This window comes from Sinocyclocheilus rhinocerous, unplaced genomic scaffold, assembly GCF_001515625.1.
Source record: "Sinocyclocheilus rhinocerous isolate Xijiao unplaced genomic scaffold, SAMN03320098_v1.1 scaffold584, whole genome shotgun sequence".
In the NCBI taxonomy this organism is placed as follows: Eukaryota; Metazoa; Chordata; class Actinopteri; order Cypriniformes; family Cyprinidae; genus Sinocyclocheilus; species Sinocyclocheilus rhinocerous.
The window spans coordinates 1146658-1172458 of NW_015630348.1; the positions used below are offsets into that span (position 1 = coordinate 1146658).

A 25801-nucleotide genomic window follows, 5' to 3' on the forward strand; every position below is an offset into this window, starting at 1 on the left:
TAATAAGATTAAAAATTTTAATAGACTGACAGCCCTAATATATATATATATATATACAGTATATATATAGATGATAGTTAATTCATGTTTGTTACAATTAAATAATTAAAAATTATTTATTATTATTATTATTATTCCAGGTGAATATTAATTTATAAATAAAACATAGTTCAGTCGTCTTTGTTCAAGACAAGTTAACTGATGTTAATTTATACAACTTTTTTCTTTAATATATTAAAATAATATTATGTAGAAAATACTATTAATCTAAATTCATATGCTGTAAAAATATTCTTAATTGTTGTTTCTCAATGTTAACATTCAAGCTTTTGCATTACTATTAACATAAAACCTGGCTGGAAAGTGTTAACAAAATATCTATTGATAATTTATACAGCTTGAAATATAATGGATTAAAAACTATTATTTATGCGGGTAGAATTAAAAACTAGCATTTACTAGCATCTGTCTATCACAAAATGGAAGTGGAGTTATATAAACTATAACAGCAACAAAACCTTTTTCTTATTCATCTGCCTGTAGGTGTCTTTAGAATGGCCGACAGATCTGGCTGTTAGTCCGATGGATAACTCAATGTTTGTGCTGGATGGCAGTGTGGTTTTGCGGATCACTGAGGAGGGGCAGGTCAGCGTGGCAGCGGGCAGACCCCTTCACTGCCCCATGCCTTCTACAGACATCCTGGTGACAGAAACACAGCGAGCCACGCATACCCATCTGGAATCCCCAAGCGCCATCGCCGTCTCCTTCAATGGAGAGCTGCACATCGCGGAGACAGACGAGAGGAAGATGAGCCGCATACGCAGCGTGGCAGCAGATGGCGAGATCACTCACCTGGCGGGGGCGCCTTCAGACTGTGACTGCAAGACCGACGTCAACTGTGATTGTTACCTAACAGGAGACGGCTTCGCTAAAGACGCCCGGCTGAACGGGCCGTCCTCTCTCGTGGCAGCTCCGGATGGAACCCTGTATGTAGCTGACCTGGGAAACATTCGCATTCGAGTGATTGGAAAAAACAAGCCTGCACTTAACAGCATGGCCTTGTATGAAGTGGCATCATCCGCGGAGCAGGAAGTGTACATGTTTGACAGTAATGGCACGCACCAGCACACGGCCAACCTGATCACTGGAGACTTCAAATATAACTTCAGCTATAGCAATGAGGGAGATCTGACCTCGGTGGCCGACAGTCATGGGAACACGCTACGGATTCGCCGGGACGCCAGCCGCCTTCCTGTCCGCATCGTTGCACCTGACAACCAGGTTATTTGGCTAACTGTAGGCTCGAGTGGTGGGCTGAAGACCCTTGGCACACAGGGGCGTGAACAGGTGCTGCTAACTTACCATGGCAACAGTGGTCTCCTGGCAACCAAGAGCACTGCCAACGGATGGACAACATTCTATGAGTAAGAGTGTTTCTGCTTGCTACTCTTTGCTTGCCAGGGCAAACATCACTATTATTTAGGCTCAAATGTAGGGTCAGCGATCTGAACAAGAATTAAATCAACTCAAATTCATCCAACGCCATTTGGGCTACAGACAGAGCTGGGTAGATTACTGACAAATTGTTACTGATTCCAAATTACATGACAAAAATTGTGATTAGTAACGTAATCCATTACATTACACAATTTAAGTAATATAATCTGACTACTTTTTTGATTACTTTTAGATTACTTTTAAACTAACTAGTTTATCACATTCATTTAAATAGGATAATCTGGTACCATATCAATGTAAAAACACAAATAGTAAGAAAATATATTCCATTTGCTGTAATTAACAACATGAAGTGCATTAAACATTACATTACGTCATTAATTACAAGCTAATAATTAATTAAATCATAAAAGTGTAACATTAAAATTATTAAATCTCAGTGGTACTCCATGTAAATATATTTGGTGAAAGATTTTCAGATGACAAAAAAAGTCTGGGAATTCCTGCATTACATGTAAATAAGAAATAATGTGAATTTGTGCATTTTAATGTGTTTGAAAGACAAAAGCCTTCCGAACACAAAATAAAATATGGTTAAATAACCTACTGAGTGATAATTCAATATACATATATGTTCATCAGTAGTTGATACAGTGTTGAAACACTTCTTAAACCTGAAATTATTTTTGTAAATCCAGTGGTCAAATGCTATATAGCCACCTGATTAACCTGACTGGCCTTTGTGTGAGTTCACAAAACATTTAAAAGATGAAATAGAGGAATTAGGGAGTTATAAATATAAATAATAATATAATAAATTATGACTCATTTATTGCTATTGTGTGAATAACATGTAATCAGTAAAAAGTAACTGTAGTCTGATTCTGAGTATTTTAAAATGTAATTTAATCTAATTACAAGTACTTCATTTTTGGAATCTGATTACGTAATCCAGATTACATGTTATCAGTTACTGCCCAGCTCTGGCTACCGACATGAATGATATCTAAAATCATGCTGGTTATTATGGAAAGGTGTACTGTTACTTTTCTAAGTACTCTGACACCTGGTGGATAATAAATTGGCAAAAATCCAAGACATCTGGAAGAGGACCTGAACCATTTCTAGGGAACAACATACCAACACAGAAGTAATCTAGACTTTAAGACAGACAGACCAGTAGAAAAATGCATATTCATATGGTTTTTGGCTTTTTAACATCTCTTTCAGCTATGACACAGAGGGACGACTGACCAATGTAACTTTTCCTACTGGTGTGGTGACCAGTCTGGCCTATGACATGGATACTGTCTCTACAGTAGAAAGAGAAAGTTTTGAACGAGATGAAGCTGCAACCATAACTACAAACCTGTCAGCAATTCAAAATGTCCTCACGTTACACCAAGGTAAGTCTTGTGTTCTCATGTTATTATTATTTTTTTTCCTAGCCTTTCTGCTTGTGTCATTTATGTTGTCTTTTTTATTTTGCAGATCAGCTGAAGAACAACTATGTGATTGGTTATGACCATTCTTTGTGGATTCTGTATGCCAATGGGATGAACACTCACTACCAGACCGAGCCACACATTCTGGCTGGCGCATCTTCCCCTACGCTGGCACGAAGAAACATGACCCTGCCCGATGACAGCGGGCAAAACTTGGTGGAATGGCGCTTTCGCAAAGAGCAGACGAGGACGAAGGTCACAGTGTTTGGACGCAAGTTACGAGTACGTAATAAAGTCCAATTATAGAGAACAAAGAAATGGTTTAAAAAGCCTGAGATTTAAATAATTTCTTATTGAAAGAAACCACAAGACAATTTTATTGTAACACAAAGCACTTGACATCTGGCTTGAGGTTCAAATGACCTCAGGCAATTTAAAAATCACACAAGATTTCTTGCTATACTTTTGTGTAGATGTGAATTCTTGCTAATTAAATTTGGCATGAAAATGGCACCTGGCATAATACGCAATTTAAAAATCTTGCAAGCTTTCTTGCTATATTTTTTATTTAGATATAAATTCTTACAAATTAAATCAATTAAGTGAATTTGGCATGAATATGGCACCCGGCTAATCTAGGAGTACAAAAAATGACAGTTTTACAGTGGTTAAACAAATTTTATCTAAAATTGATGTTGTCTACACTGGAAGATGATTTAATAGCTTGAACGTGCCACTGAGCCACTTAGTTTTATAAAGTTAAGGTAATAATCATGAGACTCATTTTCACACAAAGATCCAAGTCAAACTTTCTGACGGAAACCAAGGCAACTCTGACAGATGAAAAAATCTGCCAATTTTCTAGTAAATTTTCTGCCATTTTACTGTTGCCTTACCAATTTTGTGTCTCTCCTTCACCTGCACTTCAAGGTAAATGGACGGAACATATTGTCTGTTGATTATGACCGAGCGTTGAGGATTGAAAAGATCTATGATGATCACCGTAAATTCCTTCTGAAGATTGGTTATGACACAGCAGGTCAGCCTACTCTCTGGATGCCAAGTAGCAAGCTGCTGCCTGTCAACCTCACCCGCAATAGCAATGGGCAGTTGAGTGCCATACACTGGGGCTCTGTCTCAGAGAGGGCCGAGTATGATGGACAAGGCCGTCTGCTTTCCAGAACATTTCCTGATGGAAAGACCTGGAGCTACACTTATCTGGAGAAGGTACAGGCCAGTGGAAATTGCTTTTAGTGATGTATGCGATATGCAGTAGACATCAAGAGTTTAGTCAGTAGACTCTGCCACATATAAACTGTTTACCACCAATGTAAAGCTTTTTTGACTTAACTCTTTTGCTCAACTTTTGCTCAATGCATCCTTTAAAATACACACCCTACACATTATGTTTTTTCTTTAGGGCTGTCACGATTCGTCGATTTTACTAGACTATTAGATTTTTTTAAATCCTCGACTTCATTTTGCTCGTGTCGACTAACCGGCAAAATACCGTAAGTGGCGCATTTCACAGACGAGAATGTATAAAACACATTATTAGTCTGTTTTCCAAGGCTGCATGATATATTAAACCCATTTAAAAATCATAATTAAGCATAATTGTGAATTCACATCGTTAGTGGCAGCCCTATTTTTCTTCCATGGAACAAAAAAGAAAACATTTTGCATCCACATCCAAGCTGTTTTTTTTCCTAAAAAGTAGACCATTAAGATTAACAAGAGTCAAAAGACATGCTAGAATCATTTTATCCTTTTGACTTTTCTTAGAATGTCTTTTTTCTATCCACCTTATTCTTCACGTAAAAATGGGCGCGACCATTTGTAAATTTTATGGGTCTTGCTTCCGGTCTCATTTGCTTCCAGCTATATTTAGCTGTACAAAACCGCTCATTTTCTGCTCGATAATGCAAATTGGTGTGTCTTACCATATTATTTTAGTGTATTGTCTTAATTATGAACACACTGGTTTGTAATGCAAACAGTTTTACTCATTACTGCACATTGTTATTCTTCTCGTTATTTCCCTATAGCGGCTAATGAACCAGAAGTCTCGCCCATAGGCTTACTTCTGCGTTTAGGAATAAGGTGGATAAAAGGAAAGAAAAAAGATGGTTGTCAACAAGTGAAATGAGGGCCAGTAAATGATAAAGAATTGTAATTTTTGGGTGAACTATGCCTTTTATATAGCAAAAACTCTTGTAACCTAATAAGATTAACCAACTAGTGTGACAATTGACAATGTTAGTTGATTTTAATTCCCCCTGGTTTATGCAAGTTTTTTTCTTCTCGTTCTAGTCCACTGTCCTGATCCTGGCGAGTCAGCGGCAGTATGTCTTTGAATATGACCCTCAGGGAGGCCTTTCTGCAGTCACTATGCCTAGTGTGGCACGATACACTATGGAGACCATACGCTCTGTGTCTTACTACCGCAACCTTTACCATATGCCTGAGAGCAACGCTTCCGTCGCTGTAGACTACAGTGAGGATGGGAGGCTCCTGAGAGTGGCACAGCTGGGCACGGGACGGAGAGTCCTTTACCGGTACCGCTGGCACAACAAACTCTCGGAGGTTCTGTACGACAGCACTCGTGTCAGCTTCACCTACGACGAGACGGCAGGTGTGCTGAAGACAGTCAATCTGCAGAGTGAGGGTTTTATATGCACCATTAGATACAGGCAGCTTGGCCCGCTGGTAGACCGGCAGATCTACCGCTTCAGCGAGGACGGGATGGTAAACGCTCGCTTCGACTACGCTTACGACAGTAGTCTGCGTGTGACGAGTATTCAGGGGGTCATCAATGAAACCCCACTGCCTATTGACATTTATCAGTATGATGACATCTCAGGGAAGGTGGAGCAGTTCGGCAAATTTGGCGTCATCTATTATGACATCAACCAGATCATCTCTACCTCTGTCATGACTTACACCAAACACCTTGACGGGCACGGTCGGGTTCGAGAGATTCAGTATGAGCTCTTCCGTTCTCTGCTCTTCTGGATCACGGTCCAGTATGACGATATGGGCCGAGTCACCAAGCGGGAGATGAAGATTGGCCCGTTCGCCAATGCCACCAAGTATAGCTATGAATATGATGTGGACGGACAGTTGCAGACCGTCTACCTCAATGAGAAAATGATATGGCGCTACAGCTATGACTTAAACGGGAACATACACCTGCTGAGTCCAGCAAACAGTGCTCGAATCATGCCCCTACGTTATGACCTACGAGACCGTATAACACGTCTAGGAGACCTGCAGTATGAGTTGGACGAAGATGGGTTTCTTCGCCAGAGAGGCTCTGAGATCTTCCAATATAACTCCAATGGCCACCTAGAACGTGTCTACAGTAAATCCAGCGGCTGGTCAGTCCAGTACCATTACGATGGTTTGGGAAGAAGAGTCTCCACAAAGTCCAATATGGGACAACATCTGCAGTTCTTCTATGCTGATCTGAGCTACCCAAGCAGGATAACGCATGTCTACAACCATTCCAGCTCACAGATTACCTCTCTATACTATGACCTGCAGGGGCACCTGTTTGCAATGGAGATCAGCAGTGGAGCAGAGTTCTACATTGCCTGTGATAACATAGGAACGCCATTGGCTGTCTTTGGCAGCGATGGTGCCCTCCTCAAGCAGGTTCATTATACGGCTTATGGCGAAGTCTACTCAGACTCCAATCCTGATATCCAGTTGGTGATTGGGTTTCATGGAGGACTTTATGACCCTCTAACAAAACTGCTTCATTTTGGAGTGCGGGATTATGACATAATGTCGGGTCGCTGGACTGCACCTGACTTCATGCAGTGGGAGAAAATCAGCAAGAATCCAGGCCCTTTCAATCTCTATATGTTCCGAAACAACAACCCTATAAGTAAAGTGCAGAAAGTTAGAGACTACTTAACAGGTATGGCATGGATTCACTGCATCTACTGTATCCGCATATTGAAACAAATTCTGCAAGTAATCTATCTGCTATACATTGCACATTTCCCCCATGCAAATTATGATTTTAAATTTATTCATTGATATTTGCTACAGATGTGAACAGCTGGCTGGTCACATTTGGATTCCATCTCCATAATAGTATCCCTGGTTTCCCTGTCCCTATTTCTGAGATGACACAAGCCTCCTACGAACTGGCCAAAAGTCAAGTGTGGGACGACCTGACAGTAAGTTTATTTTTGGATGAATATCTTCACATACTAGCATAAAGGGTTATTATAGTTGACTAAAACTAAAACCATTAAAAATCACTTGAAATAAAAGAAATGTTAATAAAAAAATTATTTTGTTAATTAAAAGTGTAAATAGTGATAGAGGCTATTTACACTAAGTGAAAATAGTAATAGATGCTTACACTAAGTGTAAATAGTATATTTTCTTAGCGATAGATGCTATTTACATTAAGTGCAAATAGCTATAGATTCTATTTACACTATGTTAAAACAGCAGGATTTTCTGCTATTTATACTACTTAATGCAAATAGTATTGTAGTACATTATAAAACAGTATGCAATAATAACGTATTATAATTTTAATTCAAATTATTAAATGGATGCCACTTTATTGGGACAATAAAGCCATTCCTACACCTACCCTAAGCCTGCCCGATATTTCAGGGCTCCAGACTGCGACCAAATGGTTGCATTTTGCGACCATTTTTTCTGCCGGTGCAACTACGTTTTGTGAGCGGTCGCATTGGCGCGACCACCTTGTTGTTTAACTCATAAACGCTGCCATTTCTGTAGCATATGAGAAACATCAAACGGCAAACGAAACAAAAGCGTAACAAAATCCCGCTACTCATTTGAGCTGCGCAGTGCGGACCGTTTATCAGCTCGGACCGCGACGCAAACAAACTATCAGAACAGCTTTACTCAGTAACCAAAGTTGATTTTGCGACACTGTTACTGCACAGCACTGCGAGATCCAGTGAAAAGCGTTTGAACTCGCCGCAGAATGAATAAGGTTGCTGCGAGATGTAGTGAGAAGCATTCAAATTCTGCACAGAAATATGTTATAAACAGATCAAATGGCGCTGACGTAGAAAACCAGAAGCAGTTACGCTAACTGTAACCATGGTGTTGTGGCAGAAATAGTCCAATGTTAATACATTATTTATTTCAGGCTACCTTTTGAGAGAGAAATTCAAGCAATTTTCAATTACTTTCAAGCATTTCACACAACTGTTTCCAGCACTTTAAAGCTCCAAAATGATCCAATTTGAACGGTATTTTTAATGGGATGACCAAAATATACTGTGATGAACAAATGCTTATGTAAAATTAAAAAATACATCAAATCACCATTATAACTTGTAGATCGCAGCAGAGGAGCACATATTGGCTTATTAGTCATTAATTTATACTTTTTCCTTTATATTTTGAAATTATAAAATCACAATTATAAAATCAGTATTCTAAAATATCATATCAAGTAATCAGATTTTGTCAGAGATTTGTTCTTTTTTGTGTATGAAGTAAGAAAAGTCACAAAGTGCTTTGAAAAAAAACTTTTCTTCAATTTGTAACTAAATCATACATAATCACTGAAGTTGTTGGTCAGTTCCATATAAGACTATAGAAGAATAATTTAATAAGAGTACAATATATACCTTTTCTACATAAAAAATAGGTTTTGCACATGTTACTGTCCCAACTCAAGCTTAGTGCTTTACTGTCAAATGTGTATAAACATGAAATAAACCAGAAATGAACATGTAATATTATTAGTAACTGCCCTTATTAATGCAAAAAATATATATATATGATAGAATACTGCACATTGTAATTTCTATGAGTTAAATCTATTTATTATCAAAGCATTTGTCAGTAATACAGTTAAAATGGGGAAAATATGTGAACAACTGCATTGCAGGCTGATTTAAGGTGTGCCCCTAAATTCTGCTTGTGCTCCTAAAAAGCCATCTTTTGTAGCGTTGACTATGCCAATCACATGTTGGTGGGCGGAGTTAGTGTAAATAGCCTCTGCCAACAAGGCGCTCGGTTAAAATTATTTCAGCTAGATGCCAAGGCAACATTTCTAAATTTTGTTTAGTTTAAATTGATGTACAAAAATAACTAAAACTGAAATAAAAATTTATACAAGCTATATAAACAATAAACAAAAACTATGACAAACAAATACTAAAATTTTAAGTAAAATTAAGTTGAACAATATTAAAACAAAAACTAAGTATCAAAATATTAATAAAAACTTGTAGAGTGTGAATACTTGAATAGAATTATAAAATGGTTTTGGATTATTATATTATATTATATTATATTATTAATAACCTGACAGTAAATTTTTGTATCATTATGTGAAGCGTTCATTTGCAAAAACAGATAACTCGTGATATCCGTTTTTCAAATAAACAGATAAAAATCATGTTTTTTCATTGTGCATTCCAATTAATCTCAGTCAAACTGCAGTTGGGTTATTTTGATAATACTTGAATACAAAATTGATCAATTTGAAAATACAGATAACACAATAAAAACATGATAACAATTTTAAAAAAACATGATTTTTGAAAATTTTAAAAAATTGAGTTATCTGTTTTTGCAAATAAACTCTTCATTTCTTCAATTAATCTTATCATTACATCTTCAATTAATCTTATCTTCAATTAATATCAGGTATCAGGATTTTTATAATAATAATAATAATAATAGTTTATAATAAAATAATGTGTTGTCTACTTTTTTCCAAAAACAAATGTAAAGTAAAAATAATTTATTCTATAATCTTTTTTGTTGCGTTTTTCTTTTCTTTTCTTGTAGTATCCCTTTGAAGATTTTTTTTCACCATATGAAACTAGAATGGAACTAGAGCCACACGTTTCTATAAAATGTTTATTGTCTTCTTTTGTAGGCCAGCTTTGCAATCCAGCAGCATGTCATTCGACAAGCTGAAGCATTTCTAACATTTGGGGATCTGCCACAGGTTGAGTTCGGTCATAGCCAAAGGGCTGATAAACCCTGGCTGTGGTTTGCCTCAAGCGATTCATTGATAGGTCGCGGGATCATGCTGGCCCTTTACAAGGGCAACGTGATAACCCGCGCACTAAGCCTGGCTAATGAGGATTGCGTCAAGGTTGCCAACATCCTCAATGGCGCACTTTACTTGAAAGACTTGCACTTTATCATAGATGGCAGTGACACGCACTTCTTTGTTAAAATGAATTCTCCTGAAGCAGACCTGGCAGCGCTGCGGCTTACTAGCGGACGAAAAGAACTTGAGAACGCGGTGAACGTGACGGTGTCGCAGTCCACAGCTGTGCTAGGTGGCCGCACCCGGCGCTTCGCAGATGTGGAGTTTCAGAGGGGGGCTCTCACCCTGCACGTGCGCTACGGGGCGTCTCTGGATGAGGAACGAGTGCGTGTTTCAGAGCTGGCCCGACAGAGGGCTCTCGCCATCTCGTGGGCACAGGAGCAGCAGCGGGTGCGAAACGGAGAGGAAGGATCCCGCCTGTGGACTGAGGGAGAGAAGAGGCAGCTTCTCAGCACTGGACGAGTGCAAGGCTACGATGGATACTACGTGCTGTCGGTGGAGCAGTATCCTGAGCTAGCCGACAGCGTCAACAACATTCAGTTCCTCAGACAAAATGAGATTGGCAAAAGGTAGTGAACAGACCATGATTAGCCACTCTGTGCAATTTGTAATGGAAGAATAAGTTAAGCGGACACATTTATTACATTCTCAGAGTTTGTAAAAACGCTACTACTCCTAGTCTAATAAGAAGAGTACTACCTAGGGGGGAAAAAGAGCATTAAAACAACGCTATGCGTTGTGAAACATTGTGTTTTCTCAAGACCTATTTAAGGCCTTAACAAGGTTACAGTTGTGGAGCACAATGAAATTATGAACTTAACAGCATCAAGAGACAGGCCAGATTCATACAGCTGTTGATATCTTTATTTAACTATTTATTAATGATTCATTTTTACAAGCACTATTCAAATAAGTCCCTAAAGAGAAAAATGGCTTACCTTTTGGAAAAAGACAATGTTTACATATGCATATCACTGTACCACTGCAAAAATACCACATGTGATGTCAGGTGGGTTATTGTAGCCAGCTATACACTGTAATATTTTTATATTTATTGAGATGTGTCTCTTTTTCCTGTACATTTCATGAATATCATAATAGAAAAAAATGCTTTTGTTGGCAATCATGTCATGTGCAATGAAAACTCCCCTAAAGTATGATTTTAGGTGATTGTGTGTTGTTGTTTTTTTATGTCTGATTCTACTTTTTTCCAGTTACAAAAACAAAGTGTTTTATAAATGACATTTGACACTTTGATTTGCAGCTATCATACATTAACTGAATAAACTGTACAAATAATGAATAAAATGGCAGCACAGCACAGAAAAAATGTAAATGTCTGTATTTATGTAAATGGGTGTTTACCTGCATATTTTTTTTTAATTAAAAGCAATTATTTGCTCATTTGGTTACAGGTCCCAAGGGAAATATTTATGAAAATTGTTTGTACTTAAAAGAAAATAAATGATAAAATTACTTTTTAAAGCTTTTATTTCTTTGAGCACAGATTAAATTAAAATCAGGTTCATTAAGTGCATGATACACTTTGGCCTAGTTTCATGGTCTTGGCAGAACAATAACCTATGAAAAACCTTTTTGTCCACTAGCGCTAAACTGCTTTTTCTATATTGATGAACTAAGAATTGCACTGGGGAAGTCTGAAGTTAGATGTGAGAGGTTATGTGAATTCATTTTAATCAAAGGCAAAACTGCTTGAGTCATGAGTAAAACTGTCTTTCATCTGCTTCTGCAATAGTGGGTCGATTAATGGTAATCCCTAAATATTAACTTAAATTTATAATTGCTCTCTGTGTAAAATCTGATTAATGAGTGATCAAAGGCAGAAAGTCAGGATCACAGAGCCTGAAAATTTGCTTGAGTCACTGCAACTTGTAAACCCACTATCATGTGATTTCTACAACAACCTTCTAGCCATTTAAAATTGGTTTATGAACACACAAGTGCATCACAAAACTGTATCAATACATGATGTGGTAATTGCAGCATTTAACTGCAGGCAATTCTAAGACCATAAAACAGATATGTTTTCTTATTCAGATTTTCTGTTAGGATGAACAGACACAATGCATCTAACTGAGCGATAATCACCACTGATATTACAGTGTCTTCTTGCAGATATCATCTTTAAAGTCAACATAATACTTGGTCAGCTGCACATGTTCATGATTTATTCAAGCTCTCAGACTAAAAATTGTTGATGATCAGGCAAAGTGGAAGTGTCTGGATGTGCAGACAGCAACAGACGGTGTATTGAGGCTTTCCACATTTAGGTTGTAAATGTATGTATGAGGTTTATGGGAATGTGTGTTAAGATGTCTGAACATTTAACAATATTCTGTTAGAAAATATACACTTATTAAGCACAATAATGAAAATAAAAAGTTACTGTTCCTAAAAAAAATCAACAATTTCAGCTTTAAAAAAGCAAGCAGAATTATCTTTGACCTTTGTACCTGTAAGAGACCAGCTCTGCTTATCTAGAGAGAAATCTTGTGCTATAACCTTCATTTCTTTCTACATACATTTACTTGCCACATCACACAGATTCTAGAGTTACTGCTCCGTAATTAAGATCTTCCGACATTTTGAACTGGTTACTGCCAAAAAAATAGGTGTGTCTCAATTTGTGTACTTAAGCACTATTCTGTGCCATTTTGTAGTATAAATACTGATTAGATTGTTCACACTGAAAATTTCAACAATAAAAAAAGTGCACTTCAAATACACATTAACCTACTAAATAAATAAAACCCAGCAGAAGTGTACAATTATGGATGCTTAATACTCTCAACTGTCACTTTCCTTAGTAAAACCTTCTAAAAGTTGTACAATAGATGGTACATAATGCATAATTTATAATGCATCATTCAAGACAAAGCCATAGAATTATTTCGAAATAAGTTTTCTAAAAACCAAAATGACAGTGCTGAGTGCTCCAACGTAAACTGTACACATTTAAAGCAACTGTATGTAGTTTTGTTTGTTTTGTGAGTTTGGAGCCCCCTACAGATGAGTAGAATTCACTGCCGTAAATATAGCACTAGCTGTACACGACTGCTGCTGCCATAAAGCAATCCGCCCTTTTCGTGGAATTTTGTGCTTCAGTTATTAATTCTAGAAAAAAAAATAGCTCAGAGGACTTAAGTAAGATTTTGCTTTGTGTTGTTGCCTAATTGTTTTGTACGCAGTAGCGATGTACTTTTTTGGTGGAGATTTAGAATACATTCAAGAAGTAATAAACCTTTATTCCATAAAGACATAGCAGAAACAGAGCCGAATTCAGCAGCTATGCCTTAATGCTGGGTTAACAAATAATAGATTTTCACATACCGACATCTGAACCCAATGCATGACTGTGAATAAGCATACATATACGTGCAGCAGGAACTTGATCAATTCTATAGCAAGAGAGTAAAGTAGAACATGAGATTACATAACACGGCTGTACTTTTAAAGTGAGGCGTTACGTAAAGTCCTCTTTTGAGCTGGAGCTATCTGCGGGTCCCAAGACTGCAAAATATATTCTGCTGGAAAGCTAGAGAGACACGTAGCAAACCCCATACTCAAACAAATTAACTGAAGCTGGGATGAAGGCCCGTATGATGGAATCCATAATGGCATAAATGATTTTAATAACGTGTTGTGGATTTATAAATATAAATATATATAAAAGACACAATGAACTTCCTTTAGGAAATGCATGAGTGAGCCAGGCTAGGTCTGATGATCACCAACACCACTGAGTTGTTTCAGTGCAATGCATGCTAATGATATGCAAATGCAGTGAGGAAAAACCTTCCCTGGATCACCCGTATTAGCCATGGTCTCTGTTTTCTGGTTAAATCCACGATGCACCATACTGTTCTGCCCCGGCTCCTGATTTAACACTGCCCTCAAACGCAACATTTATGCACAATCAAGTCCCTGCAACACATTTCCTAATGGGTTGACTCATTTTACCGCTTATTCCCACCCAGTTAAACTGAATCCTTTGGTTTATGAAGGTCACTCATTTCTGTACAGTGTTGTCTCCGACAGCCGTTTTTGTGTTGCTTATTCCCCAAGTGGCAGATTTGATGGATTAGCCAACTCTTCTCAAAAGGTATGAAGACAGCGACACCCAATCCCTGTCACAGACCGCTCAATATCAGCAAACTCTGGTGCCCGAGCAAGCTGTGTGTTTACAAGGACACAAGACACAAAGACAAGCCTGCTGTCTGTCTCTGACACACACATCAGATCCTCAGACTCTCATTCCAAACCCTCTAACCTTTCACAAGCTGTTCTGGCCAGCCAGAGTTCACCTGTTACCCACAATTCAGCTGAAAAGCATGTATATTTACACATAATACAAAGACAGATCATCAAAGGCTCTATAAACGGTTTAATCATCCCAGATTCTCTCATACGAGCTTTTCCAAGTATACAGGCATAAATGAGTCCGCGGAAATGATTCAGTGAATGTAAATGACTCAAATGACGCATGACTCACCATTCGTGTCGACTGCCATCGTTTAAAACGTTCCTTCTGCATCCAGTGCACACGGATACTGATCTTCAAAAACCTAAAACAGAAGCACAATGGACAGTGTAAGCAGGTACATTTATTTGTTTAATAGATCACTGACATAATCAAATGTCAAACATTATCATTTTGTGCAACCGAACCAAATTTAGCACGTCAAACTTCAGGGGAAAAAAAACACGTACATAAAATTAAGGAAAATATCATAAAATAAAAATATAAAAAAGCTGCAAATACATAACTCAAATCTAAAACTGTTAAAAAAATGTGTCAACTGAAATAAGCTGAAATATAATAAAATATAAATATTTGATAAAAAATAAAAAAAACTTCATAGACTTAAAAATTACAAATGTTGCACTGCAAAATAACTGAAATAAGTTGAAGTACTAATATAAAATATAAGAAGGTATAACAGTGTATACATAATACTAAAGTAACACTGACGCTCATTAATAGACATAATGAGTTAAAGTTTATATTGGAGTATACTGGTATGTCAAATTGTTCTATATATGTCACATTTGTAAAAAGACTGTTCAGTAGAAATAAGATGTAATTCAGTCATTTTTAATGGGAGTAAATATAGGAACGCTGTTTAAATTCAACTACCTAGGTCCATCTGAACCCTCTGACATGATCCCATACGTTCAGTTTATGTACAAAAGCCCTGCTCATAATGTTATGAAGTCAAAGTTCTGTTTCAATTTGCCTGTTTCAGTTGGATTTCACCTAAGATAAGAAAAAGACAAAGTACACCATGTTCACGGGGTTGATCATGGACAGAAGGGAGGAGGGATGGATCTAGAGGCGATTGGTCAGTCAGCATGGGGGGGGGGACGTTATAAAACGTCTCAACATCCTTGAGATCTGCCTTTTTGAAGTGGAGGGAACGAAAACAATCCGGCTTGTCTCATATTTACATTTCAGCCATGAGTGGATGTCCTTATTTTCAGAAGAAATTCGTGTATGTATTTTAAGCGTTCAACATATTTAGATGATAATGATAATCTCAAAGCCACAATTCTCCCTTAAATGTAGAAGATAATGTTTCTGCCATATCTGAAACCAGAAGACAAACCTACACTGAGTGTTGTACACAAAAGTGTCTTTTCAAAAGTGTATTTGCTGTTGATGCATTTGATGAAAATACAGGTCAACCAGTAAGCAGCATCTGAAAGAAGATGAGAATGACGATTCTCAGACTGGAGTTAATAAGGCCAGCAAAGGAGGTCGTATTTACGGTGACTATCTGCAGGTAAACTACACATTAGTGCATGCTTATTAATGATATTTGTTTATATATTTTAATAAGCGTAAAGCATAGCTTCCCCTAAAATAGTTCATGATTAATTGGCGAGCAGCCCTGGAATCTAAAGTTTATTATAATGGTCTGTATGTTCAGAACACCATGTGATTCTTCCTTAGTTGCCAACTTAATTAACACTGGGAAATGCATGCATTTCAGATTTTAATGGCAAAGAGTGAACTAGTTAGTTTTATGTTCTATTTTTAAAATGGTAATTTCAGACTTTTTCGGCTTGCTTTCCATGAAACAAAAATGTTCTCTCATCCCCAGCTGGAGATATTTGGGATTCTTGTCAAAGCGCCACACATGCATGCTTCTAAACCTAATAAAAAATTCAGTTCATTTATTGTTTTGGGGCCTTCAGGACAAAGATGAACAGCCCAAACCTTCAGTTTTCTGATGTATGTAGTTTAGTTCAAAGAAAGGATGTGCACTGCAGCATGACGCTGCCACCTTCAGTCTGTTTTAAGATACGTCTCTAGTTAATGTCATGTGTCAGGGACTTTATAAAGACTGCTGAAAATGAATCGAAATGTACTACATATTTCCTCAGGTACGTGACGAACGAAACATGCTCAAAGTCAACACTCGCATCCACAGGATTGTGATGATATTCAGATTATTGCTTGACCAGTTTGCTGTTCTGGAAACCAGGACTGCCTTAGACTTCTATGACTTCAGGTAAGGTGTATATATTTCTCATTATTTCGATTCCTAATACTTTTTTTTTTTTTTAAGTCTCACTGCCAAACAATTACTGAAAACAAGTATTACATTTCCTGGATAACAGAATTGTTTGGGCAAACTTGCTGTTGGAAATGTGCTACCACTCAAGAGACGGGAGATAGCTAACTCAGTAAATAAGCATTAGATGGCACTAATTTGTTAAATCAAAATCAATGGCAGTGTTTAGCATAATTGCATTTAGCTCGATTGATCTGCGTTTTTTTGTACACAGGGAATATCTCTCACCTGCTTCAGGCTTCCAGAGCCTGCAGTTTCGACTGTTGGAAAACAAGATTGGGGTCCCGCACAACCAGAGGGTCCCCTACAACAGAAGGCATTACCGGGACAATTTCCGTGACCAGGAAAGTGAGCTGCTCCTGCATTCAGAGCAGGAGCCCACGCTGCTGCAGTTAGTGGAGGTAAACCTGAGGGAAATGACATTATAAGATGAAATATTAGCTGTGAAGTCATGAATACTGTATTAATCAATGAAATTCAGCACGAGAACCATAACTTACTGGATTTCATTGCAGGTTATTGGTATTCAGAGAGGAATAGGTTACGTAGCCAATTTATATATCAAGTCAGGGTTAATCTAACAGACAGCAACCTGCTGATTAACATTTCTCATAAGCAATCAATACTTTCCAGCAATGGCTGGAGAGAACGCCCGGCTTGGAGGAAGATGGCTTTAATTTTGGGGGGAAACTGGAAACCAATATTTTTGAGGGGCTCAGGAGAGAGAAGGAACAAATAGAGGTATGTGGAGGATCCCTGGATAATTCTGTGCAATGCTCACATCTAAGTTGTAAGTGACAACTCTTGTTTCCTCTTAATAGCAAAAACCAGCCTCCGAGATGAAAGAGGAGATGATGGCCGAGCTCATTAAGCAGAGAGACATTTTCTTATCGCTCTTTGATGTGAAAAGACATGATCACTTAGTAAGCACAGGTCAGCAAAGCGCTCGAGACGCTGCAGAGATACAACGTCAAGTGACACATCCTCTAGTGGTTACAAGTGAATATCATCTGTCTGTGCAGGTCAGAGGAGACTGTCCTATAAAGCACTGCAAGGAGCACTGATGATCTACTTCTACAGGTACATCTATCTGCAGGACGACCTGCTAATTTAATCACAAAATCAGTTAAAAGATGCTGTTCTATGACTCTTTATGCTCAACAAGGCTTCGTTAAAATAAAATAAAAATAAAAAAGAGGTAATAGTAATATTTTGAAATATTTTTACAATTTTAAATAACTGTTTTCTATTTAAATATATTTTTAAATATAATTTATTTCTGCGACGGCAAAGCCATCAGCCATTTCTCAAGTCTTCAGTGTCATGATCCCTCAGAAATCATTCTAATATGCTGATTTGGTCTTCAAGAAACATGTCTTCTTATCAATTGTGAAATAAGTTTTAGGGTTCTTTGATGAAAGTTCAAAAGAACATCATTTTCATACTGTAGAAATCTTTTGTAACAATATACGTGTTTTAACTGTTACTTTCGACCAATTTAAAGTGCCCCAGCCTATTTTGGGCCTAATGAAAGGTTCATATTTTAGTTTTGGGAGTCCCCAACAACAGGTTGACATGCATGCAAGGTCAAAAAAAACTTTCATTGTTTTATAATATGCATTTTTTTTTTACCTCATTTGCTCAACTACTCCCAAAAGATTCGCTCAACGATTCATTTTTCCAAACCCCTCCTTTGCATGCCTCTAATCTGCGGTAATTGGTCAATTGGATCTTGCCTGTAATGCCTGCTAAAGCAGTGTTTGTGAGCGCAGTGCTGCTTTGTGTACAGCGTTACCAGGAAACCGATATTTTTACTGCTCCAAAAGCGGCACCTAGTAACAAATAATGAATTTGCATTTTCATTCAGACCAATGCGAAAAGACCAACAAGTGGGCGGGAAATATGCTAATGTTTCATGTTGACGTCAACATGAAACTGCTTGGTATTTGTTTTAAAGACTACTGGTTTCAATGATTCAGAGTCGACTCTTTCTTTTGAGAGACAATAACTTTATACACGGTGCACTTTCAGATTTCAAACTTTGCAGAATGTTTTCATTCACTTAGAGTTGAGTTACACACTGCATGAAAGGTAATTTTCAAAAATCCATGATAGGGGCACTTTAAATAATTTTTTTGCTGAATAAAATCATTAAGAATAGTAGTGTATATTAACTTTTAATGCATTAGGTAACACACTAACATTGAACAGTAGTTTACAATTAACAATATACAGTATATATATATATATATATGTGTGTGTGTGTGTGTGTGTGTGTGTGCTAAAATATAGATCTGTATGTAGTAGTTTACAATTAACAATATATATATATATATATATATATGTGTTATTTTAAAAAATATAGAACTGTATGTAGAAATTAACATTAACCAAGATAAATAAATATTGTAAAAGTATTGTTCATTGTTAGTTCATGTTATTGGTATTGCTATAGTGTTGAAAACTTACATATTTGAAAACCAACCCAAGTTAAATTTGACTCGCTTGTCTGAAAAATAGGCCTACTACAAAACATTACCTTAACATTTACAAATATACTTTTAAAATCAGATATAATATGATACTTCTTGACATATGTCATGGTACTGAATGATACTTGCCATTTATTTACTATTTACATGATACTCCACTTAAAAGAATACCATGGTACTTTTCCTGAAAATGTTTTCTGATAGCTCATTTGTAACTCAATTTATCGCCATCTGCTCTCAGGGAGGAGCCTCGATTTCAGGTTCCTTTCCAGCTCCTGACATCTCTGATGGACATCGACACCCTCATGACAAAATGGAGATGTATGTGACACCACTGAAAACATAAAGCATCAGAACAACAAATAAACCTGACCTAAAACACCCTGTCGGGCAAAGCCTATTAGGAATGTCAACACTGAATAAATAGAACTAAAGATTTTCTTTTGCATATCAATAATGATTTTATTTTACTTCCTGCATAATTTATGCCGGAATTTTCCCCTAGACAACCACGTGTGTATGGTTCACAGAATGATTGGCAGTAAAGACGGCACAGGTGGCTCATCAGGCTATCAGTACCTGCGCTCCACTGTCAGGTAGGCCAAATAATCTGGGACAAATCCAGTCTTCAGATGAAACACTCTGCATCTGTTGGAATTATCCATGTGAAACAATGCTGGAAAATGTGAATTGGCAGCAATATGCAAACCTTCTAAACACAAACCACTTAAAAACAAGAACAGGATGTATTGATAAGCCTTATGTATGTTTTGCCAGTGATCGCTACAAGGTGTTTGTGGATCTGTTTAACCTGGCCACCTTCCTGGTTCCGAGGGAGTGGGTTCCCAAACTGGACCCGAGTGAGCACACCTTCCTGTACATGGCCGATTGCTGCGACAGCTCCTACTGCAGCAGCAGCGATGACTCAGACTAAACAGATGGAGGCATGAGGAAAGGATGGACAGCGTTTGCAGAGTACAGAAGAAAAAAAAAAGCTCCACACCTCACAAGTCTACCATCACCAAGATTTGTCACCAAAAACTTTTTAAATGACAGAATGAGAGGCTACAAAGCTGTGCTGATTTTACAGCAGTACTAGAATATGAATTGAAAAGATATGAATATGAAAAGTCAATTTAACAACAGCGGCAACAAAATATCTAAAATGATGCACTTGTGTATATATTGTCAATATAATATAATATTTTAACATGTAATAAACTGATTTCTGTTTTGTAAATAAAATACACACCTATAGAGAAACTTCTTGTTTATTTGAAAAAAAAAAAAAAAGTAAACTTGGATAGAATAGTGTTTATATACTATACGTAAACATTTCTGATTATTTTTAAAATGCATTAGCAAATACAAAACTGTAAAACAGAATAAAAAGTAAACTTTGTAGTTAAAAATGTTTATAAAAGCAGAACATTTTAAATATCTGGTACATACTGTAGTAATAAGCACTTTTTCTTGCAAAACTCTTCAGGGCTGTAATTAGTATTCACATCTAATAATATTTTCACATTTTTGTAGATGAGTTCACTTGTGTCCTATATCAGTGCAATGTCACAATACAATACGTGTTCAGTTGTGCACTTGTATTCACCAACAGTGTTTTCTACAGATTAAAACATACTTATGGACAAATCTAGCTGGTGTGTGATAACTAAAATAGAATGCGGCTCTGAATGCGATTATTTTGGGCTACAGTGGCTGGGATTAGGAATGTGGTGTATTAGCTCAAATAGCAGCCTACTTTGCATTCGAGAGGCAATAGGATTTGTTATCCGCATCCCCGTGAGAATTTTTACAATTCTCATCAGCTACACCGGAGGATTTCCGTCCTGAGGGTGATATTTTTAAAATGTCGATCTGCCATGGTCTTTTCACGGAAGTACAAAGATTATTGACAATTACACAAAAACAGCAGCAACGTTGTCCGCAATGCCTGGGAAAAGAGAAAGAGTGGCTGTTGAGTGTCATCTGACATTGCATAAAGTCATTCAAAGCAACTGACAAACAAGATCACGACTTCAAAATAACCTCGCTACATCATTTCCAAATCATCTGATATGAATTTAAACATGATCAACTAAGAATTTATGATTCGATTTTTACATTACACACAGTATTGACTGCTTGCCAACGTCCAAACATTTCATGAATATTTATGAACGCACACAATGCCTCACAGCAGCAGAATGTATTGCGTGTATCACTGTGACTGTCAACAAGGTAAAAAAGCATTAAAAGTGGGTCACTATATAAACTTACCACACATGTCATTCCCTATTTTTATGTAAGCATATCCATTGTCACCCCATGAGGTCCCCCATGAATTGCGTACTATCCAATACGGCACTTCCCCTGTGACAAAATATGAAGACACATCATTGAAAATATACCCTAAAATGGGAAATGATTAATAACAAGTCATTCTACATAGTATAACGGTATGAAATGATTGATAATGCTCGCAGTAACAGTTTTGGCATGACACGAAGCATCAATTTCTCTACTTTACCCTGAAAGTACCTAATTTAAACTAGTAAACAAACAAGAGAAAACAAATCATCGCAGAGGATAAACGCTGCGGACAGCTTGCTGCTTATAGTGCAGACACATCAGGCAGTTTTCTGGGATGTTGGCGCACAGCCAGTGTTTGCCAGTGTCTGCTCAATTTTGTGCCCTTGACAGGACGTAATCCGTGAAGGCCAGCGCTCTGAACCTTTATATGCTCTGCGGCACATGTAAAGAGTGTTTAACCACCCGTGTCTGTGTGTGTGTACCTGTGGTATCATAACCGGTGATCAGGACGGCATGGTTGGCGTTGTGGCTGGAGCAATGGTGCTGAATGATGCCGCCCAGGTAATCCTGCCAGCTGATGGCATCCACAATGACAACAAGAGGCCCCGACTCCACCAGCACACTCATCATCACCTCCTCCTGTCCACTACAACAACATACAGTTGAAGTCAAAAGTTTACATACACCATGCAGAATCTGCAAAATGTTAATTATTTTACCAAAATAAGAGGGATCATACAAAATGCATGTTATTGTTTATTTAGTACTGACCTGAATAAGATATTTCACATAAAAGATTTTTACATACAGTTCACAAGAGAAAATAAAAGTTGAATTTATAAAAACAAACGTTCAAACGTTTACATCCCCTTGATTCTTTATACTGTGTTGTTACCTGGATGATCCACAGCAGTGTTTTTTTGTTTAGTGATAGTTGTTCATGAGTCCCTTGTTTGTCCTGAACAGTTAAACTGCCTGCTGTTCTTCAGAAAAATCCTTCAGGTCCCACAAATTCTTTGGTTTTCCAGCATTTTTGTGTATGTGAACCCTTTCCAACAATGACTGTATGATTCTGAGATCCATCTTTTCACACTGAGGACAACTGAGGGACTCATATGCAAATATTACAGAAGGTTTAAATGCTCACAGATGCTCCAGAAGGAAAAACCATGCATTAAGAGCCTTTTGAACAGAGAAAGAATACTTTTGAACAGAATGAAGATGTGTACATTTTTCTTATTTTGCCTAAATATATTTGTTTCATTTAGTACTGCCCTGCAGAAGATACATACATGTTTTCCAGGAGACAAAATAAGTTACATTTACTCTGATCTTCAAATTCAAAAAGTTTTCATACGAGTCCCTCAGTTGTCCTCAGTGTGAAAAGATGGATCTCAAAATCATAGTCATTGTTGGAACGGGTTCAAATACACAGAAATGCTGGAAAACCAAATAATTTGTGGGACCTGAAGGATTTTTCTGAAGAACAGCAGTAAGTTTAACTGTTCAGGACAAACAAGGGACTCATGAACAAATATCACTAAACAAAAAAAACACAGCTGTGGATCATTCAGGTAACAACACAGTATAAAGAATCAAGGGGATGTAAACTTTTGAACTGGGACATTTTTATAAATTCAACTATTATTTTCTCTTGTGGACTGTATGTAAACATTTTTTATGTGAAATATCTTATTCAGGTCAGTACTAAATAAACAATAACATGAATTTTGTATGTTCCCTCTTATTTTGGTAAAATAATTAACATTCTGCAGATTCTGACTTCAACTGTAACAATCCCATGGGACTCTGCACACAATACTTAGATTTACTTAATTGATTACTAGTTCATTTCCAAATTGAACACAAAAATACTGCACAATTTAAAATAACTGTTTTCTATTTCAATATATTTTCAACTGTAATTTATTCCTGTGATGGTAAAGCTGAATTTTCAGCATCATTACTCCAGTCTTTAGAGTCACATCATTCAGAAATCATCCTAATATGCTGATTGGGTGTTCAAGAAACATTTTGTATTATTATCAACATTTAAAGCAGTTGTGCTGCTTAATATTTTTGTGCAAACTGTGAAACATAGCTTTCAGTATTTTTAGATTAATAGAAAGTTCAAAAGTCTTTGCTGTCACTTTCGAAACCAAACAATGCAAACCGGCTCGTTGGTTGACCCAGTTGGTTAAGACAAAAACTGTCTTGTCACAATAAGAACACTATGTAAGACACAGAGTGACATCTGGCACAAATGTAAGACAGCGAAGCACAGGTCAGAAGTGTTTGGTTTGGTATTTGACCAGTGGTTCGTGAGCTTTGTGAGTGTACAGTCAGTGGCCGTTCAGCACCTGACCCTGAGTTGCAAACAGAGTTGACAAGAACAGATGAGTAAACATAAAACATTGGCCCACATCCCGACAAACTTCAACCTTGAATTTTAATAGTACATGAGGTCTACACTGCTCTTAATGCAATGGCACAGCTGACTGTTGATGTAAAGCTCAAGCCATCTGCATGCTACATCCATTACCTGAAGTCATAAGCTGAGTAATTCCTCACTGCCACTCCAGCGTGAGACTGAGGAAAGTACTGGCAGATCCCAGCCATGTCTTTGAAGGGATACTCCGCCTCATTCACCAACTTCAGTTTGGTCTGAAAAAGGATACACAAAACAGGATATGAGAATGTGCCAATTATGGAATTTCTGGGATGACAAACACCTTTAAAGGCAGGGTATGTGATTTTTCAAAAACACTTTAGAAAACTGATTCGGGCCGAATCGCAAAACAAACTTGTAGCCAATCAGCAATAAGGGGTGTGTCTACTCGTGATGTGGAGGAGAGCGCGTTCAGTGCATGGGACGGACATTAGCCGAGCGACAGAAAGATAGAGATGGCGGATAAAAAAACAAGAGGAAAACGTCTGCGGAACGATAAGGCAAGAAGTAGGACCCGTGTAAATATCGGATCAGCTTTCCAGCGCTGGAGAGAACTCAAGGAGCGGAGGCCTGCGATCGGACGCCGAGGTTGCTTTGTTTCTTTTCAATAGGTGAGTAACACCGTGTCTACAACAGCTAAAGTCTGCCTACACTGGACGCGATCAAACGACCGTTGAAAACCATTTGAAATGTGTGTCAACACGTCACAAATAGAACCCGGCAGCAGTTTCCTGTCGGGGATTTGTTGCGCTGCGTCGCTCACGTCCGTAGACACGGTGTAACATTGGTTTTGCTTTGTTTCACAGAACTAATCGTTGCCTGGGTTGCGTACGTATATGTGGGGCGGAGCTATCAAAATAGGGGCAAGACCCTTTTGGGGTAGGGGCGTGTTTGTTTTGGTGATTTCAAATATCAACATTGGCTACCAGAAATCACTTACTCTGCCTTTAATCAGCAGCTTGTTGTGGCTGGAACGGACACATTTTTTTTTTTCACTTTCAAATTTTAACCCTCTCAAAACTGCTGCAGCTAGCTAATTCATTAACACCCTTATTAAAATACTAATTAAGAAGCTTCTCAAAAAAAAAGGTGTAATTTAAAAGCTTAGAATGTGCACTTCACAATACATATCACAGATCTGACCAACATAATTACTGCTTTTAATCAGCTGTAAGATTCCAAGTGTCTTGTTTGCAAATTTAAGAAATATAAAATAATGATAATAGGATAATAATTACCTGTACAAACTTTGTTGCACAACCGTTTAAAAGTTTGGGGTCTGTAAGATTTTTTAATCAAAATTGAAGTAAAAACTGCAATATTGTGAAATATTGTTACAATTTAAAATAAATGGTTTCTATTTTAATAATAATAATAATAATAATAATAGTATTATATGTGACCCTGGACCACAAAACCAGTCATAAGTAGCACAGGTATTAGCAATAGCCAATAATACATTGTATGGGTCAAAATTATCGATTTTTCTTCTATGCCAATTTTTTTTATTTTTTTTTATATAGCACATTTCATACACATCGGTAATTCAAAGTGCTTTACATAAAAGAAAGTAAAATAATAAAAAAAAAATCACAACAATAAAACAAGGAATTTAAAAACTTTGGAAATGATTTAAAAATTTATTTAAAATGAATTTAAAACTGTTAAAAATAGAAAATTATTATACAAAAAATACAGTGCAATCAGTTCGGATTGCATAAAATTCGGACATCGCACAGTGCTCATTCAATAAATGCACAGCTAAACTGATGAGTTTTGAGTCTAGATTTAAATGTGACTAATGTTTTAGCACTTCTAATCTCTTCTGGAAGCAGGTTCCAACTGTGGGCGGCAAAATAGCTAAAAGCGGACTCCCCTTGTTTTGTGTGAAACCTTGGTATTTCTAACTGACTCTATCCTAATGATCTGAGTGGTCTGTTAGGTTTATATTCAGTGAGCATATCTGCAAT

At 37.2% G+C, this 25801-nt stretch overlaps 3 protein-coding genes across 3 annotated transcripts in view; 2 read left to right on the forward strand and 1 right to left on the reverse strand.

Annotated features, from left to right (window-relative positions):
- Nucleotides 1-11328, forward strand: part of LOC107740124 (teneurin-3-like) — a 133406-nt gene extending 122078 nt beyond the window's left edge. The window contains exons 25-31 of the mRNA XM_016552441.1: nucleotides 544-1424; nucleotides 2689-2864; nucleotides 2950-3185; nucleotides 3834-4130; nucleotides 5217-6828; nucleotides 6963-7093; nucleotides 9802-11328. Coding sequence (XP_016407927.1) covers nucleotides 544-1424; nucleotides 2689-2864; nucleotides 2950-3185; nucleotides 3834-4130; nucleotides 5217-6828; nucleotides 6963-7093; nucleotides 9802-10554 — 4086 coding nt within the window. The 3' untranslated portion in view covers nucleotides 10555-11328. The remainder of the gene's footprint in view (nucleotides 1-543; nucleotides 1425-2688; nucleotides 2865-2949; nucleotides 3186-3833; nucleotides 4131-5216; nucleotides 6829-6962; nucleotides 7094-9801) is intronic.
- A 5025-nt stretch (nucleotides 11329-16353) lies between these two features.
- LOC107740127 (tryptophan 2,3-dioxygenase A-like) lies at nucleotides 16354-20324 on the forward strand. Its single transcript, XM_016552447.1, has 8 exons — nucleotides 16354-16517; nucleotides 16795-16981; nucleotides 17214-17321; nucleotides 17402-17513; nucleotides 17603-17660; nucleotides 19314-19393; nucleotides 19578-19668; nucleotides 19850-20324. The coding sequence occupies exons 1-8, from the start codon at nucleotides 16369-16371 to the stop codon at nucleotides 20004-20006; spliced, it is 942 nt and encodes a 313-aa protein (XP_016407933.1). The 5' UTR covers nucleotides 16354-16368; the 3' UTR covers nucleotides 20007-20324.
- A 23-nt stretch (nucleotides 20325-20347) lies between these two features.
- ctso (cathepsin O) overlaps nucleotides 20348-25801 on the reverse strand; it is an 8707-nt gene continuing 3253 nt past the window's right edge. Inside the window, exons 5-8 of the mRNA XM_016552442.1 lie at nucleotides 23925-24046; nucleotides 21865-22028; nucleotides 21350-21442; nucleotides 20348-21023 (exon numbers count right to left, since the gene is read on the reverse strand). Coding sequence (XP_016407928.1) covers nucleotides 20989-21023; nucleotides 21350-21442; nucleotides 21865-22028; nucleotides 23925-24046 — 414 coding nt within the window. The 3' untranslated portion in view covers nucleotides 20348-20988. The remainder of the gene's footprint in view (nucleotides 21024-21349; nucleotides 21443-21864; nucleotides 22029-23924; nucleotides 24047-25801) is intronic.

What these genes read in the sequence shown, in the direction of transcription:
- LOC107740127 (XM_016552447.1), top strand. Translation starts at nt 16,369, where the DNA reads ATGTACTACATATTTCCTCAGGTACGTGACGAACGAAACATGCTCAAA. An exon ending in TGATCACTTAGTAAGCACAG is followed by an intron (nt 17,514 to 17,602) that starts GTCAGCAAAGCG and finishes CTGTCTGTGCAG; the next exon opens with GTCAGAGGAGACTGTCCTAT. An exon ending in CTGATGATCTACTTCTACAG is followed by an intron (nt 17,661 to 19,313) that starts GTACATCTATCT and finishes ATCTGCTCTCAG; the next exon opens with GGAGGAGCCTCGATTTCAGG.